At 46.6% G+C, this 14090-nt stretch overlaps 1 protein-coding gene across 4 annotated transcripts in view; it reads left to right on the top strand.

Annotated features, from left to right (window-relative positions):
- Positions 1–8566: 8566 nt before the first annotated feature.
- KRAS (KRAS proto-oncogene, GTPase) overlaps positions 8567–14090 on the top strand; it is a 57499-nt gene continuing 51975 nt past the window's right edge. For 3 of the 4 annotated variants that reach the window (XM_063134757.1, XM_063134758.1, XM_063134756.1), the window contains exon 1: positions 8567–8655. In XM_063134757.1, the coding sequence (XP_062990827.1) occupies positions 8604–8655 (52 nt within the window). In that variant the 5' untranslated portion in view covers positions 8567–8603. Of the gene's footprint in view, positions 8656–10182; positions 10322–14090 lie in introns of those variants that run through there. The other variant, XM_063134759.1, reaches the window with a different exon arrangement.

The raw sequence follows: 14090 nt of genomic DNA on the forward strand, positions 1-14090 counted from the left end.
AGCACCGTCAGTGTACATGGTGCTGTACAGAGTAAAACAATAAAATAGCAAGACCCTGCCGCATAGGCTTACATTCTAATAGAATCATAATAAAACAATAAGAAGGGGAAGAGAATGCACCAAACAGGCACAGGGGAGAGTAAAACGAACAGTATGAAAGTCAGATCAAAATCAAGTTTTAAAAGCTTTAGAAAAAAGAAAAGTTAGAAAACTTTTAGAAAAGTTTTTAGCTGAGCTTTAAAAACTTGTAGTTCGCAAATGTTCTGGAAGAGCGTTCCAGGCGTAAGGGGCAGCGGAAGAAAATTGACGAAGCCGAGCAAGGGAAGTAGAGGCCCTTGGGCAGGTGAGAAACATGGCATCAGAGGAGCGAATAGTGTGAGATAATAATAATAATAATAATAATAATAATAATAATAATAATAATAGGTCTTTAATGAAATCCAAAACCCCATCCCAACCCCCCAGGTTTAGCTAAATCATATCTCCCTGTTTCCTCCTTGTTAATAGTGATGTCTTTTGGCCTTAGAGCAATGCTGGGTTCACTTTTTTCCCTTTGTTTCATTAATATGGCATTTGGAAAACTTGCAGAAGGCAGGCGGTCAAAGACGAGGGAGAGCTGCCCTTGCACAGGTGGGAAAAAGCAAGGTTAAGAGGAAGAGGGCAGCTCCGGCTGAAGGGGTAAAAAAGACGTAAGCAAGCGGCTTACTCATGGCAGACTGAATGGCGGAGATGAGAGATGTGAAGGATTTGCTGTTAAGTGGAGAGAGATTTATTGTCAATTGTAGGCTAAAGTGCATTTCAAAGGAAGGGAAGGGGAAATGAATCATTTCACAGAGAGGAAAATATTCCATTTGGTATTTATTAAAGGAGGTGCAGGGGGATAAAGAAAGCAACAGTAACATCACTGAGTTTGTGTGTGTGTGTGTGTGTGTGTGTGTGTGTGTGTGTGTGTGTGTGTGTGTGTGGCCATAGCTAGACCTAAGGTTTATCCCTGGATCATCCAGGGGTCAAACCTGTTCATCTAGGTGCCACACAGGGGATCCAGTGCTCAGGCAGCGGAGAACCCTGGATGATCCCAGGATAAACCTTAGGTCTAGCTGTGGCCTGTGTGTGCGTGCACACACCTTTCCCTGGTCAACTAGTGGGAAAGATTGCAGATGAGACTCCTATATCCTCCCTGTCGGCTCCATTGTGATCAGCTCCACTTCTTCAAAGAAGCTGGATTGATGCAGGGTGGCTTGATCCTTCGTAAGGAGCAAACAAGCTTGAAGACAGGACACACAGCACTGTAAATGGGAATGAATATCTTGTGAGCTTCAGGTAACCATATTCCCCCATGTGCTTTTGTTATTGTGACCATGCATCAGGACATAAGAAGAGCCATGCTGGATCAGACCAAGGTCCACCTAGTCCAGAATTCTGTTCACACAGTGGCCTACCAGCTGCCCATGAGAAACCCACAAGTGGGACGTGAGTGCAACAGCACTATCCCACCCATGTTCCCCCGCAATTGGCGTGCATAGACATACTGCTTCTGATACCAGAGGTAGGATACAGCCATCAGGACTAATAGCCATTGACAACCTTCTCCTCCACGAATTTGGCCACCCCACTTTTAGAGCCATCCAAACTGGTGGCCATCACTACGTCTTGTGGTAGTGAATTCCATAGTTTTACTATGCGCTGTCTGGAGAAGTCCTTCCTTTTATCTGTCCTGAATCTCCCACCAACCAGCTTCATGGGATGACCCTGGGTTCTAGAATTATGGGAGAGGAAGAAAAAAGTCTCCCTATCCACATTCTCCACACCATGCATATTTTTGTACACCTCTGTCATGTCTCCCCTCAGCCTCCTTTTTTCCAAGCTGAACAATCCCAGCTCCTGTAACCTTCCTTCATAGGGGAGATGCTCCAGCCCCTTGATCATTCTAGTCGCTTGATTACTTGCCTGATCACACCGCCACTTGTTGAGACAAACCTCCTCAAATTCTTTCCTTCCACCCTGCTCTTCCATTGCTCAGGCCAAACCTTTCTTTTTGTCTTCCAAGTGTTAAGGACGTCAATTTACCTAATCCTACCTCTCAACCTATGCACACTCACAAGCCCATCCCTGATCTCCCTTTTCACAGAGGTCCTTTGCTTAGTTTTATGCACCAAAGCTATCTGATTCAGCCACTGAGAGAACCAAATAATGGCAGGGGGGAATGATGCATTTTCCGGAGGTCCCCAAAAGCATGTCATTCCCACTCCCCCCTCTCACTGCTCCAATCAGGGTCTTTTCTATAATGTCCGGGAATGACATGGGGAAAGTGTATCATTCCTGGACATTATAGAAAATTCCCCCTGACACCCAGGATAGAACAAAAACCCAGACAAATCCGGGGAAATCCTGACAGTTGGTCACCCTATGAAGAAGTCTCTGTAAGTGTGTGTGTGTGTGTGTGTGTGTGTGTGTGTGTGTGTGTGTGTGTGAGAGAGAGAGAGAGAGAGAGAGAGAGAGAGAGAGAGAGAGGTCCTATTACCAAAGTATTTGTGTTTTTAGACTGTTGGTTGTTTTATTATGCTTTTTATGGTTTTAATTTTTGTGAACCACCCAGAGAGCTTCGGCTATTGGGCGGTATAAAAATGAAATAAATAAATAAAAGTCAGAAGGTCCCTTAACGAATGTGTATCTTGAGAACATGTGCAAGTTTGTAAACGTGTCTAGAGAAGCACATTTGATAACAGCATCTAATGGAAGCCGACATTAAACTTAAATGTGAGGTCAAGTCCAGGATCATTTCCAGGATTTAGCAAAGACTAAATCCTGGAATTGACCTCACATTTAATATTGGCTTTCATGCTGTTCTCTCAGGCAAAAATAATTGGATAAAGTCAGTTGTGCAGCCTGAGTGGGAAGCAAGGGGTAAAATCCAACCTAAATCCTACGTGCCTGTGCTTTGAGATCTTCTGGGGAAGCCCTTCTTTCACTCCCACCATCTTCACAGGCGGCCTTGTGGCAACATGGGAGAGGGCCTTCCCGGTGGCTGCTCCAGTGCTCTGGAACTCTCTGGGCTCCCTCCTTGATGCATTTTCGGAAGCAGGCAAAAACTTCTTTGTTCTGGCAGGCCTTTGGCGAATAATCTGGGCCTCCGTTCTATGTTAAGGACTTGTAAAATTGTCATGTATTTTAAATGTTTGTTTCACATTGTAATTTTTTAAAAACTTTTGTATATTTCTTTTCATAGGTTTTAAAAATGTATATGTTTTAAATTTTGTAAGGCTGCCTTGAGGCCCAGTATTGGGCAAAAGGTGGGATACTAATACTAATAATAGAGTGGACACACTGAAATGAATGGAACTTAAGTTACTCATGACTAACTTAAATCACATTCATTTGAATGGGCCTACTCTAAGTAGGACTTAGGTTAGATGTTACCTAAGGGTCCCCCTTCTGAGAAGTGAATATAACCCGTGAGGAGTCCAAAATGGCCACCTAAGAAGCCAGGTAAAGGTAGAGTAATCCAAATTACATCCAGGCCTATCCAGTGGAATTTTAGGATGCTTTTAGTATGTTTTTAGGAAGTTTTAACAATGTTTATTGTGTTTTGATTATTGTTTTACCATATTTCTTTGATTGTAAGATGCCATCGAATCTAAGGCACACACTAATTTCAGTGCCACCAACAGGGGAAAAAAGCTTTGATTCGAAGAAAAAATAAATTTCTCCAATCAGCCAGCAAAGCAATTTTACGGTACATACACGCAGCGGAGGGGGAGAGGAACAGGGAGCGAGCGAGACACAGACACGCGCGCGCATGCGCACGCATAGAGGCAGGTTACATGAATGGGAAGCAGGAACCAATCGTCCCCTGCCTGGGAATGGACAGCCACACATGCATTCAAAAGCTGGTCTGCACCATTCACACGGACGGGAGGGGGTGGGCGGGCGAGCCCAACCAGCGCTGCTCAGGTGATTCTTCCGCTTCCCATCTCCTTAACAGAGGCGAGGCCGAGCTCTTTGGAACCTCGCTGGCCTGCTGGAGCTGGGGTCCCTCCCAGCCGGCTCCCGGCGGCAACGTTTGAGATGCCCCGAGACGTTGCCCCTCTCCCCCCCCCGCTTCTCTCTCCACTCCCTTCTCTCTCGCTCGCTCTTCACCCCCTACCCTCTTTCCCCGCCTGTCCCGCTGCAGACTCGACAAATGTAATTACGGTATTTCTTCGATTCTAAGGCGCCATCGAATCTAAGGCGCACCCAATTTTTAGAGCTGTTACTTTAGGGAAAAAAGTGCGTCTTTAGAATCGAAGAAATACGGTATGTGTTTTATGCTGTTGTTGTTCCCTGCCTCGATCAGGATGGAGAGGCGGGTTAGAAATTTAGAATAAAAAAATAATTTTTTAAAAAAACCTATAAAGTGTTTGAGCAGAAGCAACTGGCAAGGAGACGCATCATTGCAACTTGCCCTTGGCCCTCTGCGTCCAGTTTAACACAGATATATTTAGCCTGTAGAAAAGACGGCCAACACCCAGCTCATATTTTAAGATGAGCAAGTAACCGAGTGACCTAAACACCAAATTATAAGGGAGAAAAGAAGAGTGGTGACCAATGCTGACAGGGCGTTGGAAAGATCACACATTGGAGGATGCTGATGCCTCCTTCTTGTGCACCGGTGGTGATATTTTAGCTACATTTGCATCGGCGCTCATGCTGGAATGCCAGAGTTAGAGCAGTACGACAATGGAACCAGTTACCTAGAGAGGTGGTGGGCTCTCCTGCACTAGAGGCCTTCAAGAGGCAGCTGGACAGCCCTCTGTCAGGGATGCTTTAGGGTGGATTCCTATTTGATTGGCTATTGGCTCCTCCTGAGCAGGAAGGAGAATAACCGAGTGTCATGTTTCATCATAGCTTTCCTCGAGTAACGAAGTCTATCTGAACACTGACATGTGTGCATGGATGACTCCTTCTCACTTATTCTCCAGTTCTGCCTCTTACTAGAGGGCAACCAGGATGATCAGGGGTCTGGAAACAAAGCCCTATGAAGAGAGACTGAAAGAACTGGGCAAGTTTAGCCTGGAGAATATAAGATTGAGGGGAGACGTGATAGCACTCTTCAAATACTTAAAAGGTTGTCACACAGAGGAGGGCCAGGATCTCTTCTCGATCCTCCCAGAGTGCAGGACACGGAATAATGGGCTCAAGTTAAAGGAAGCCAGATTCCAGCTGGACATCAGGAAAAACTTGCTGACTGTTAGAGCAGTACAACAATAGAACCAGTTACCTAGGGAGGTGGTGGGCTCTCCCACACTAGAGGCCTTCAAGAGGCAGCTGGACAACCATCTGTCAGGGATGCTTTAGGGTGGATTCCTGCATTGAGCAGGGGGTTGGACTCGATGGCCTTGTAGGCCCCTTCCAACTCTGCTATTCTATGATTCTATGAAATAGAGGGAATGGTGACTAGGAAGATGAGGTTTTCTATTTTAGTTTGGACTGTTGTGGTTTCTGCGTCTGTGCTTGTAAACAATACCTGACAACTCAGCAGTGATGTGTAAAGCAAATCACCCCACCTATCAATGATTAAAGTATGGCCTGCAAAGGCAAAATCCAGTGCTGGTGCTCAAGGTCTATTCCCATCATTTTTCTAAACAAAGATTCATACTTGTGGACACAGACGTTGTGATATCAGAATGGCTGCACCAATAGTGTTTTTTTTAAAATAAATAAATAAATATATTCCCATTGTGGTGGGTTGGGAAAGTCAAAATTAAGAGTTAAATTCTCAGTATGAGAGCTAATATTTTGAGCCTGATAACCGATTCAAGGTCAGAATGATGGCATCTGTTCAGGAACACAAAAAGAACAACTTTCTGCTATTCCCAAATCGGAATTACTCCATAGGGGTCATTTACTTTAGGAAAAGGGATAAAAATCAAATTGTCTGCCCAGTCCAAGCCAGGTTCTCCTGGCTGCTTTAATGGTGGGGACCTCTTGAAATTATGCTGTAATATGCTTGGAAACCAGGGCCATTGCTAGACCTAAGGTTTATCCCTGGATCATCCAGGGGTCAAACCTGTTCATCTAGGTGACACACAGGGGATCCAGTGCTCAGGCAGGGGTGAACCCTGGATGATCTCAGGATAAACCTTAGGTCTAGCTGCAGCCCAGGGTTTGCTACCCGTACAGGAGGCACAGGGATGTGGTGGTAGTGGGTGTCCAGTCCAGACAATCTCTGTAGTAGTCCTATTGAGCATTTGTGACATATGGGGGATATTGCCATTGTAAAGCCAGGCGTAATATGAACACATTATGGTAAGCGTTAAGATTCAGAACATTAAAGTGTTTCGATGCCAAAGAGAAAAGTGGCTCCCATGACTGGGAATCCGAGAAATAAAAGGAAAATACAAGTGGATCCTGTGACAAAATGTCACAGAGTATCCTCACCCTTTAGCACAGGGGTGTGCAACCTATGGCTCACATCTGGTCCCTGGAGGCCAGCTGTGCAGCCTGACATGGGTATCCCACCCACTCCTGTGCAGAGCTGAAGCAATTGCTGAAGGAGTGGAGAAGATGTGGTTTAGCCTCCCCTCCCACAACCATTCCACCCTATGTCTGTGCTCTCAAACACACACACACATATATACATTAGGAAGGGGCATTTGCTTTGCATGCAGAAGGTCTCCAGGTGGGGCAGGAAAGCTGCTGCCAGTCCGTGTTGACAATACTGGGCTAGGTGGACCAAATTGGTGTTCCTCTACCCAGCACCAGGCACCGCATGTGGCACTAAGCACCAGAAACATGGCCCACTCCAACCCTGTGTAGGGTTCTCTCCATCCACGCCATTGACTCCAGAATACTATAAGCCAGCCTGTCCCAAACTGTTGCCCTCCAGATATTTCGGAGTACAACTCCCAGCATTTGTGAACATCTGAGTTGATGTTTAAAATAAAATAATAAAAATAATAATTTTATTTCTTACCCACCTCTCCCTCTGGATCAAGGCGGGGAACAACATTAAATACAACAATACATAAAACTGGTTAAAAGAGCATATAAAACTGATACAATATTTGTATTTATTTATTTATTGCATTTATATCCCGCCTTTTTTCCTCCAAGGAACCCAAGGCAGTGTACATAATCCTCCTCCTCTCCATGTTATCCTCACAACAACAACCCTGTGAGGTGGGTTGGGCTGAGAGCCTGTGACTGGCCCAAAGTCACCCAGTGGGTTTCCATGGCCGAGTGGGGACTAGAACCCAGATCTCCCAACTCCCAGTCCAACACTCTAGCCACTACACCACACTGATTGTTAAAATAACAATCACGATATCTTAAAATTCTTAGGTTTAGAATTCATCTGGATAGGCCTGCTGGAAGAGACTAGTCTTTATGGCTGTCTTAAACTCAGAGAACATTAAGCTGACGAATGTCCTCTGGCAGAGGGTTGAGGAAGGTTGCTATAAACAACAAGAAGCTAAGTCTGGCCTATTCTTTCTCCCCTGCTGCCCTCGAGATTTTCGGTTTGCTTTTTCCAAATGACTTTTGGCATTTCATGTTTTCTGGAGGTTACTCTTCACTGGATTGTTTTGGGGAGGGGGTTGCCTCAATTTGTTTTTTTAAACGTATCCGAGAATGCAGCGTTGACTCTCTTTTGGCAACAACCCTGTTGGCACGCACCACCTGAGTTGGATATTAAAAGGAATGATAAATTTAAATGAAATGACGCTTTACAGAGTAACAGCAAAAAGATGGGTCCTTATCCCTGAGGAGGTTACAATCCCAGATTCATCAGAAGGCAGACAACAGAAGGAGGAGAGAAATATGGGGCCGAGGATAAACAGGGGAAGGACACATGCTCAGATCTGTTCAAAAATTTTCCAAGCCAATTTATTTATAAAGTTTATAAACGACTTTTCAGTTCAAGGCAACTATAATGCAAAAACACAGCAATGCATTGTTTTAAATGTCTTTTATGCAGATTTTATTGGAAGGGGGGGAGAATAAATCCCTCGGATAAACAAACAACGTAAACCAAGTGTAACACGGTGCTGCTGTTGCTATCCGCTAATTTCTCCTCACCCCGGAAACAGAAAAATAAATGTCAGAAAGACATAACATGATGGTAGAAGGATTTGCTATAAAAAACCCTCCCCTCCCTAAAGCTACAATCTCAAAAACATACTTATTTCAAAGAAAATGCTATTGGAATCAAAAGGGCTTATTTCCAAATAAATTTTCCTTAGACATTGGGTTGTAGACACATCTCAGCTCTAACCTTCAGCCCATTCACCATTTAAAAATGACCTAATGATAATAATAATAATAACCATCCAGAAATTATGCTACCATTGTCATACCAGCCAAATAAGTAAGGCACCAGGATTAGATGGACATTCAGCAGACGCCTGCAACCTGCAGGCAGTCGCACACAACACACAAATAGGTATACCGGACTTATGAAACACCTGTGCGACCTATAACAGCCCAATACACACACAACACAATTGACTGCTCCTATTACATAGGTACACAGATAACGATGCATCCCGCCCTTCCTCCTCACCAGCCAATAACAGATTGTCTGCCTGTTATTTCGGAACCTGCCGAGAGCAGAGAAGTAGCATTGTATGTACGTCCTAGAAACAGCGAAAGGAGCTCGGGCTGGTGACAGAGAGAGGGGTAAGGTGGTGAGGAAACTGTGTATAGGGTGGAGAAGGGCATATTCTGGGGGTGGGGGGGGGGGCAAGGAAGGGGGCTGTCTAATCCATCCTGGCCCCCCAAATGTTTCTCTCCAGGCCCGAATCCCATGTTAACGGATCACTGGCTGAAGAAACAGGGGCTGCTGGTGGTAGTTATTCTGCATGCATTAATCTGGAGTTTGAGAAGTCCATCCTTCGTTATTTATGTAATCTGTTTCGAAGTGAGCCGTACCGCTGCTGCGATTTATGCGTCCTTTGCTAAACCTCTTCTTCTTCTTCTTCTTCTTCTTCTTCTTCTTCTATTAGTATACAGCCTGTTTGATATAAGCATTACCTCATTGATGCGATTTGGCAGGGTGGTTTATCTCCGCCGTTGTTACCTATATTCCCAGCAGCGTGTACAGAATGCTTTACAAGATGAAATAATCCGTAATGGATCTCGCAGGATTTCTTTCTACCCAGCTTGTCTGTGACATCTTTCTCTCTCTCTCTCTCTCTCTTCTTTAAAAAGCCTTCCTTAGCATCATTTCTAGTTTCTGCCGCATCTCAAGGAAACCCTTAAGTCATTCACACGACCCTGCTCGGCTTCCTGTGTTATACTCTTCACGTGTACAAAGTACTTTTTTATTATTATTATTATTATTATTATTATTATTATTATTATTTGAACAACTTGCTCCCAGGTGTGATTTGGGGCGGGGGTTGGGCGGGGGTCAAGCCCCTCCGATTTACTCGTCATCGTATTTTATGTCTGACATTTCCGCATATCTCTTCGGTTTGTTTTAACCCGCCGCTTAAATCGGAACCAGCGCGATTGCTGCCTCTCTATAGCATGCACGCGTGTGCGTGTGAATGAGTGCGTGCACGTGCATTATTATTATTATTATTATTATTAATTATTATTATTATTATTAAGAAATGCCCGTCCGATCCGCCCGTGCAGGCAGGCAAGCAGCCCCCTCGCCGCCTTCCATGGGACTTGGGCGGTGCAGATGAGCTGGCGCAGCCTTCGTGGGTTGGGATCCTTCCCGCAGGACGCCAAAGCGCGCTGACTCCGGAGCAAGCCCCGCTGCGTGCAAGGAGTCTTACTCCCGAGGAAGCCTGCCGAGGATGGCAGCCACACGGCGCTTCCCCCCCGCCCTCTGCTTTCTTTCGCTCGCCTCCTCGCCGCCCCCTTTTATGTAACCTGGTCCTGGCACGCGGCGCCCTGCCACTGCGCGGGGGAGAATCCTGCGCCAACACTCTTCGCCTCCGCTGCGGCTCCTCGCGCCGCCGCCGCCGCCGCCGGAGCCCCGCCCACTTTCCCCCCTCTTTCGCCTCTCCCCACCCGCCCCGCGCCCCGCGCCCCGTTCAGGTCGGCCAATCGAGCGCCCGATGGCATCGATGGCTCGTTCCAAAAAAAAGAAAAAGAGAGAGAGAAGGAGGCGGCGGCAGCGGCGGCGCCCTTGCTCGCCCGCTCGGCGCTCGGCAGCCCCGGCCCCGGCCCCGGCCATTTCACACGCAGAGCCCGGACGAGGCGGCCGCTTGGGCGGCGCCCTGGAGGGAGAGACGGGCCGGGACGAGTCGGAGGGAAGAGCGGGGGGACGACGACGGCCAGGAGGAGGACGAGGAGGAAGAAGAGGAGCTGCAGCGCCGCCGCCCAGCTGGTGGGTAAGGGGGCGGTCTCCGGGGAGGGGGGGTGATGCTTCAGCCCCCGGGACTTAGTGGCAGCATGCAGCCGGTAAGAAGCACAGCCCCGGGGCTCAGTGGGACGGGTCCCGCAGCAAGCCCAGCCGCTGGAGCCCCGGGACCTAGTGGCAGCCCAGCCCCCGGGACTTAGTGGGACGGATCCCATCATAAGCCCAGCCGCCTCAGCCCCGGGACCTAGTGGCAGCCCAGCCCCCGGGGCTCAGTGGGACGGGTCCCGCAGCAAGCCCAGCCGCCTCAGCCCCGGGACCTAGTGGCAGCCCAGCCCCCGGGACTTAGTGGGACAGATCCCATCATAAACCCAGCCGCCTCAGCCCCGGGACCTAGTGGCAGCCCAGCTCCCGGGACTTAGTGGGACAGATCCCATCATAAGCCCAGCCGCCTCAGCCCCGGGACCTAGTGGCAGCCCAGACCCCGGGACTCAGTGGGACGGATCCCACAGCAAGCCCAGACTCGGGACTTAGTGGGACAGATCCCATCATAAGCCCAGCCGCCTGAGCCCCGGGACCTAGTGGCAGCCCAGCCCCCGGGACTTAGTTGGACGGATCTCATCATAAGCCCAGTCTTCTAACACCGGGACTTAGTGGGACGGATCCCACAGCAAGCCCAGCCGCCTGAGCCCCGAGACCTAGTGGCAGCCCAGCCCCCGGGACTTAGTTGGACGGATCTCATCATAAGCCCAGTCTTCTAACACCGGGACTTAGTGGGACGGATCCCACAGCAAGCCCAGCCGCCTGAGCCCCGGGACCTAGTGGCAGCCCAGCCCCCGGGACTTAGTTGGACGGATCTCATCATAAGCCCAGTCTTCTAACACCGGGACTTAGTGGGACGGATCCCACAGCAAGCCCAGCCGCCTGAGCCCCGAGACCTAGTGGCAGCCCAGCCCCTGGGACTTAGTGGGACAATCCCACAGCAAGCCCAGCCGCCCCAGCCCCCGGGACCTCGTAGCAGCCCGGGACTTCGTGACATGTATCCCGTAACAAGTTCAGTCTTCTCAGCCCCTGGACCTCTGCGATCCTAGAGCTGCTCCCGCTCAAACTTCACTTCGCTTCCCTTCCACACGTGACCTATTCTGCTTCGCTTATTTCTGGGGATCCTCTTGCCAGTCCCTTTGGAAGGAAGTAAGGAAAAGGAAATGAAGCGCATGAAAACAGCATACGAGATTATCACCTTTTTCGCTTTTGGGGCTGTTTCAGAATAGCACCCCTCCCCCAAAGTTTCTTTAGAGAAATTAACAAAGTGGGGGGTGGGGGAGCTCTTTCCATTGCCCCCTTCTTCCTCCCCCCCCGCCCCCCTGCCAAGTTTCCCCTCGAGCTCCCCACCCTGAATTCATTCTGGCTCCTCTACTTGCCTTTGTAAAATTGCTGCTGGGCTACTTTTATTTTAGGGAGGGGAGGACCCATCTCTTTCCCCACCATCCCAGGAAAGAGTTCCAGGAGGAACTTCTCTCTCTCTCTCCGTCCTGGATGTGCACTATTTCCTCTTTGTCTACCTGGACATTGCTCGCGTCTATCTCCCTTCCTGGAAATCCTGCCTTCTTGTGTGAGACCCATCTCCTCCGCCTGCTATAGAAGGACCCTTCCTCTTTTCTTTCTTTAATATTTTTTATAATGGCTGTGTGATATACTCATCACTTACATAGCACCGGCTGTGTACAACTTGCACCGTGCATGATGCTTTGCAAAACGTAAGAGAATAGGTCTCTGCCCTGAGGAACTTACAGTCCTGACACAGGAGAGAATGGAGGATAGAAGGCAGGAAAGATAGAAATAGGAGTTGTGCAGACGTGGTATACATCATACTGTACCATAATTAAGCTCATGTTATGTGTAACTGAAATAAACACACATTCTTGCCTGTCTGTGACTGGCTCCTTTTTTTCTCACTACTCTCCTTTCCCCCTTCTTCTGTGTCAAATGTTAGATTGTAAGGTCCTTGGGGCAGAGTTTATACTGCAATGATATAGCAGGCACTTTGGACATTTCTTAAGAGAGGTGCAGGGTAAAAATGGAACAAATTGCAAAGTAAATTATAAGTGATGTGGTGAATGGGGAGCAGGATCCAATCAAAGTTTAGCACTTTCAGTCTTACTGATTTCAGTGAAGTCACATGCGTAACTGTTTCATTTTAAGTCACTAAGACATACAGTGGTTAACTTTGGCTGGATTGTGCCTGTAAGCGTGATAAAACAACACTGAGGCTCTTCAAACCTTAGCAGGATTCAGTCAAGGGAATGTGATTGCAAAAGTGGAATAAAGCTATTTAGATAGGTATCATGGGCCGGATCTACACTATTGCTTTAAAGCGCTTTATAACAGTTTTATAGCGCTTTAAAGCAGTTAAAGCACTTTATAACTGATATAAAGCGCTTTAAAGCAGTAGTGTAGATCCTGCCTGGTCTCCACCTTTGTCAGTTATGTACACCTTCAAGAAACCTTCTTTTCTGTTCCTGCTACCATATCATAATATCTTGGGCCCTTTATGCTATATGCAACCTATGTCCCCTGTGAGGTTCTATTCAGCTTGTCATATGAAACGCTCCCCACATGCCCTCTTTATAATCCTTCCTAAACCTTATAATTCCCCTGGATTCCTCTGTGTGTGAAAATTACACAAGTGCACACACACACACAGAGTCGTTATTATTATTATTATTATTATTATTATTATTATTATTATTATTATTATTATTTATTACATTTCTATACCATCCCATAGCAGAAGCTCTCTGGGCAGTTTACATAAGATTAAAACAATTAAAAACAACATACAAAATTTAAAAGCACAGAAACATACAACATACACAGAAACATATATCTAAAAACAATTATAATCAACTATAAAAACAGATCCGGGATCAATGAAGCTCATCACATATTGCTAAATGCCTGGGAAAAGAGAAAAGTTTTAACCTGGTGCCGAAAAGATAGCAATGTGGGTGCCAGGCGGGCCTCATTGGGGAGATCATTCCATAATTGGGGGGTCACCACTAAAAAGTAGGGCTGTGCTCCACTCCATTCCGGATCGGGCCGATCTGGACCCCCTAAATTTAAATCCGAATTGGGTTGGGGGAGGTCCGGATTGGTTTGGATCGATCCAAAGCTCCGGATCCCATTTTAAGTCAAACCTTGTGTTTTTTCCATTGTCTTGCATTGGAAAAAACGCCTATAACTTTTTAAAAAATTTTTTAGATAGAAACATGAAAATGGGCACCATGATAACTTCTAAATATATCCTTAGTCATGGCCACTTTGAAGGAAATGGGATCATCCCCTGATTTGGGGGGAATTTTAAAAGAAAATTTTCCCCATTTACAGAAATGCATTCACCTCTGTCATTTTTTTTATTAAATTTTTTATTAACACAAATTAAAATAATCAACTTCACATTAAAACAATCAATCAAAAAGAAAAAAAAATTACAGAAATTTGCTCAACTGTTAACATTTGTAATTTATCAATATTCATAATCAAACAATACAATACAATACAATTGCTCCCCTTCACCCTTTGGGATCTATTCCTGCTTCCAAAAACTCATTACTTCTTCTGGTGGTGGTTTTCCACTTTCATTAGAGAACACATATACCAGGAACTGTTTCCAAATTCCCTCAAATTCATTCGTATTTGTTATGCCTCTTCTTACTTTTATATTACATGTCAATTTATCATTAATGGCAATATCCCAAATTTCCTTATACCATTCTTCAATACGATAATCTCCTTGGAC

The sequence above is a fragment of the Elgaria multicarinata genome, chromosome 9 (genome assembly GCF_023053635.1).
Source record: "Elgaria multicarinata webbii isolate HBS135686 ecotype San Diego chromosome 9, rElgMul1.1.pri, whole genome shotgun sequence".
NCBI lineage: Eukaryota > Metazoa > Chordata > Lepidosauria > Squamata > Anguidae > Elgaria > Elgaria multicarinata.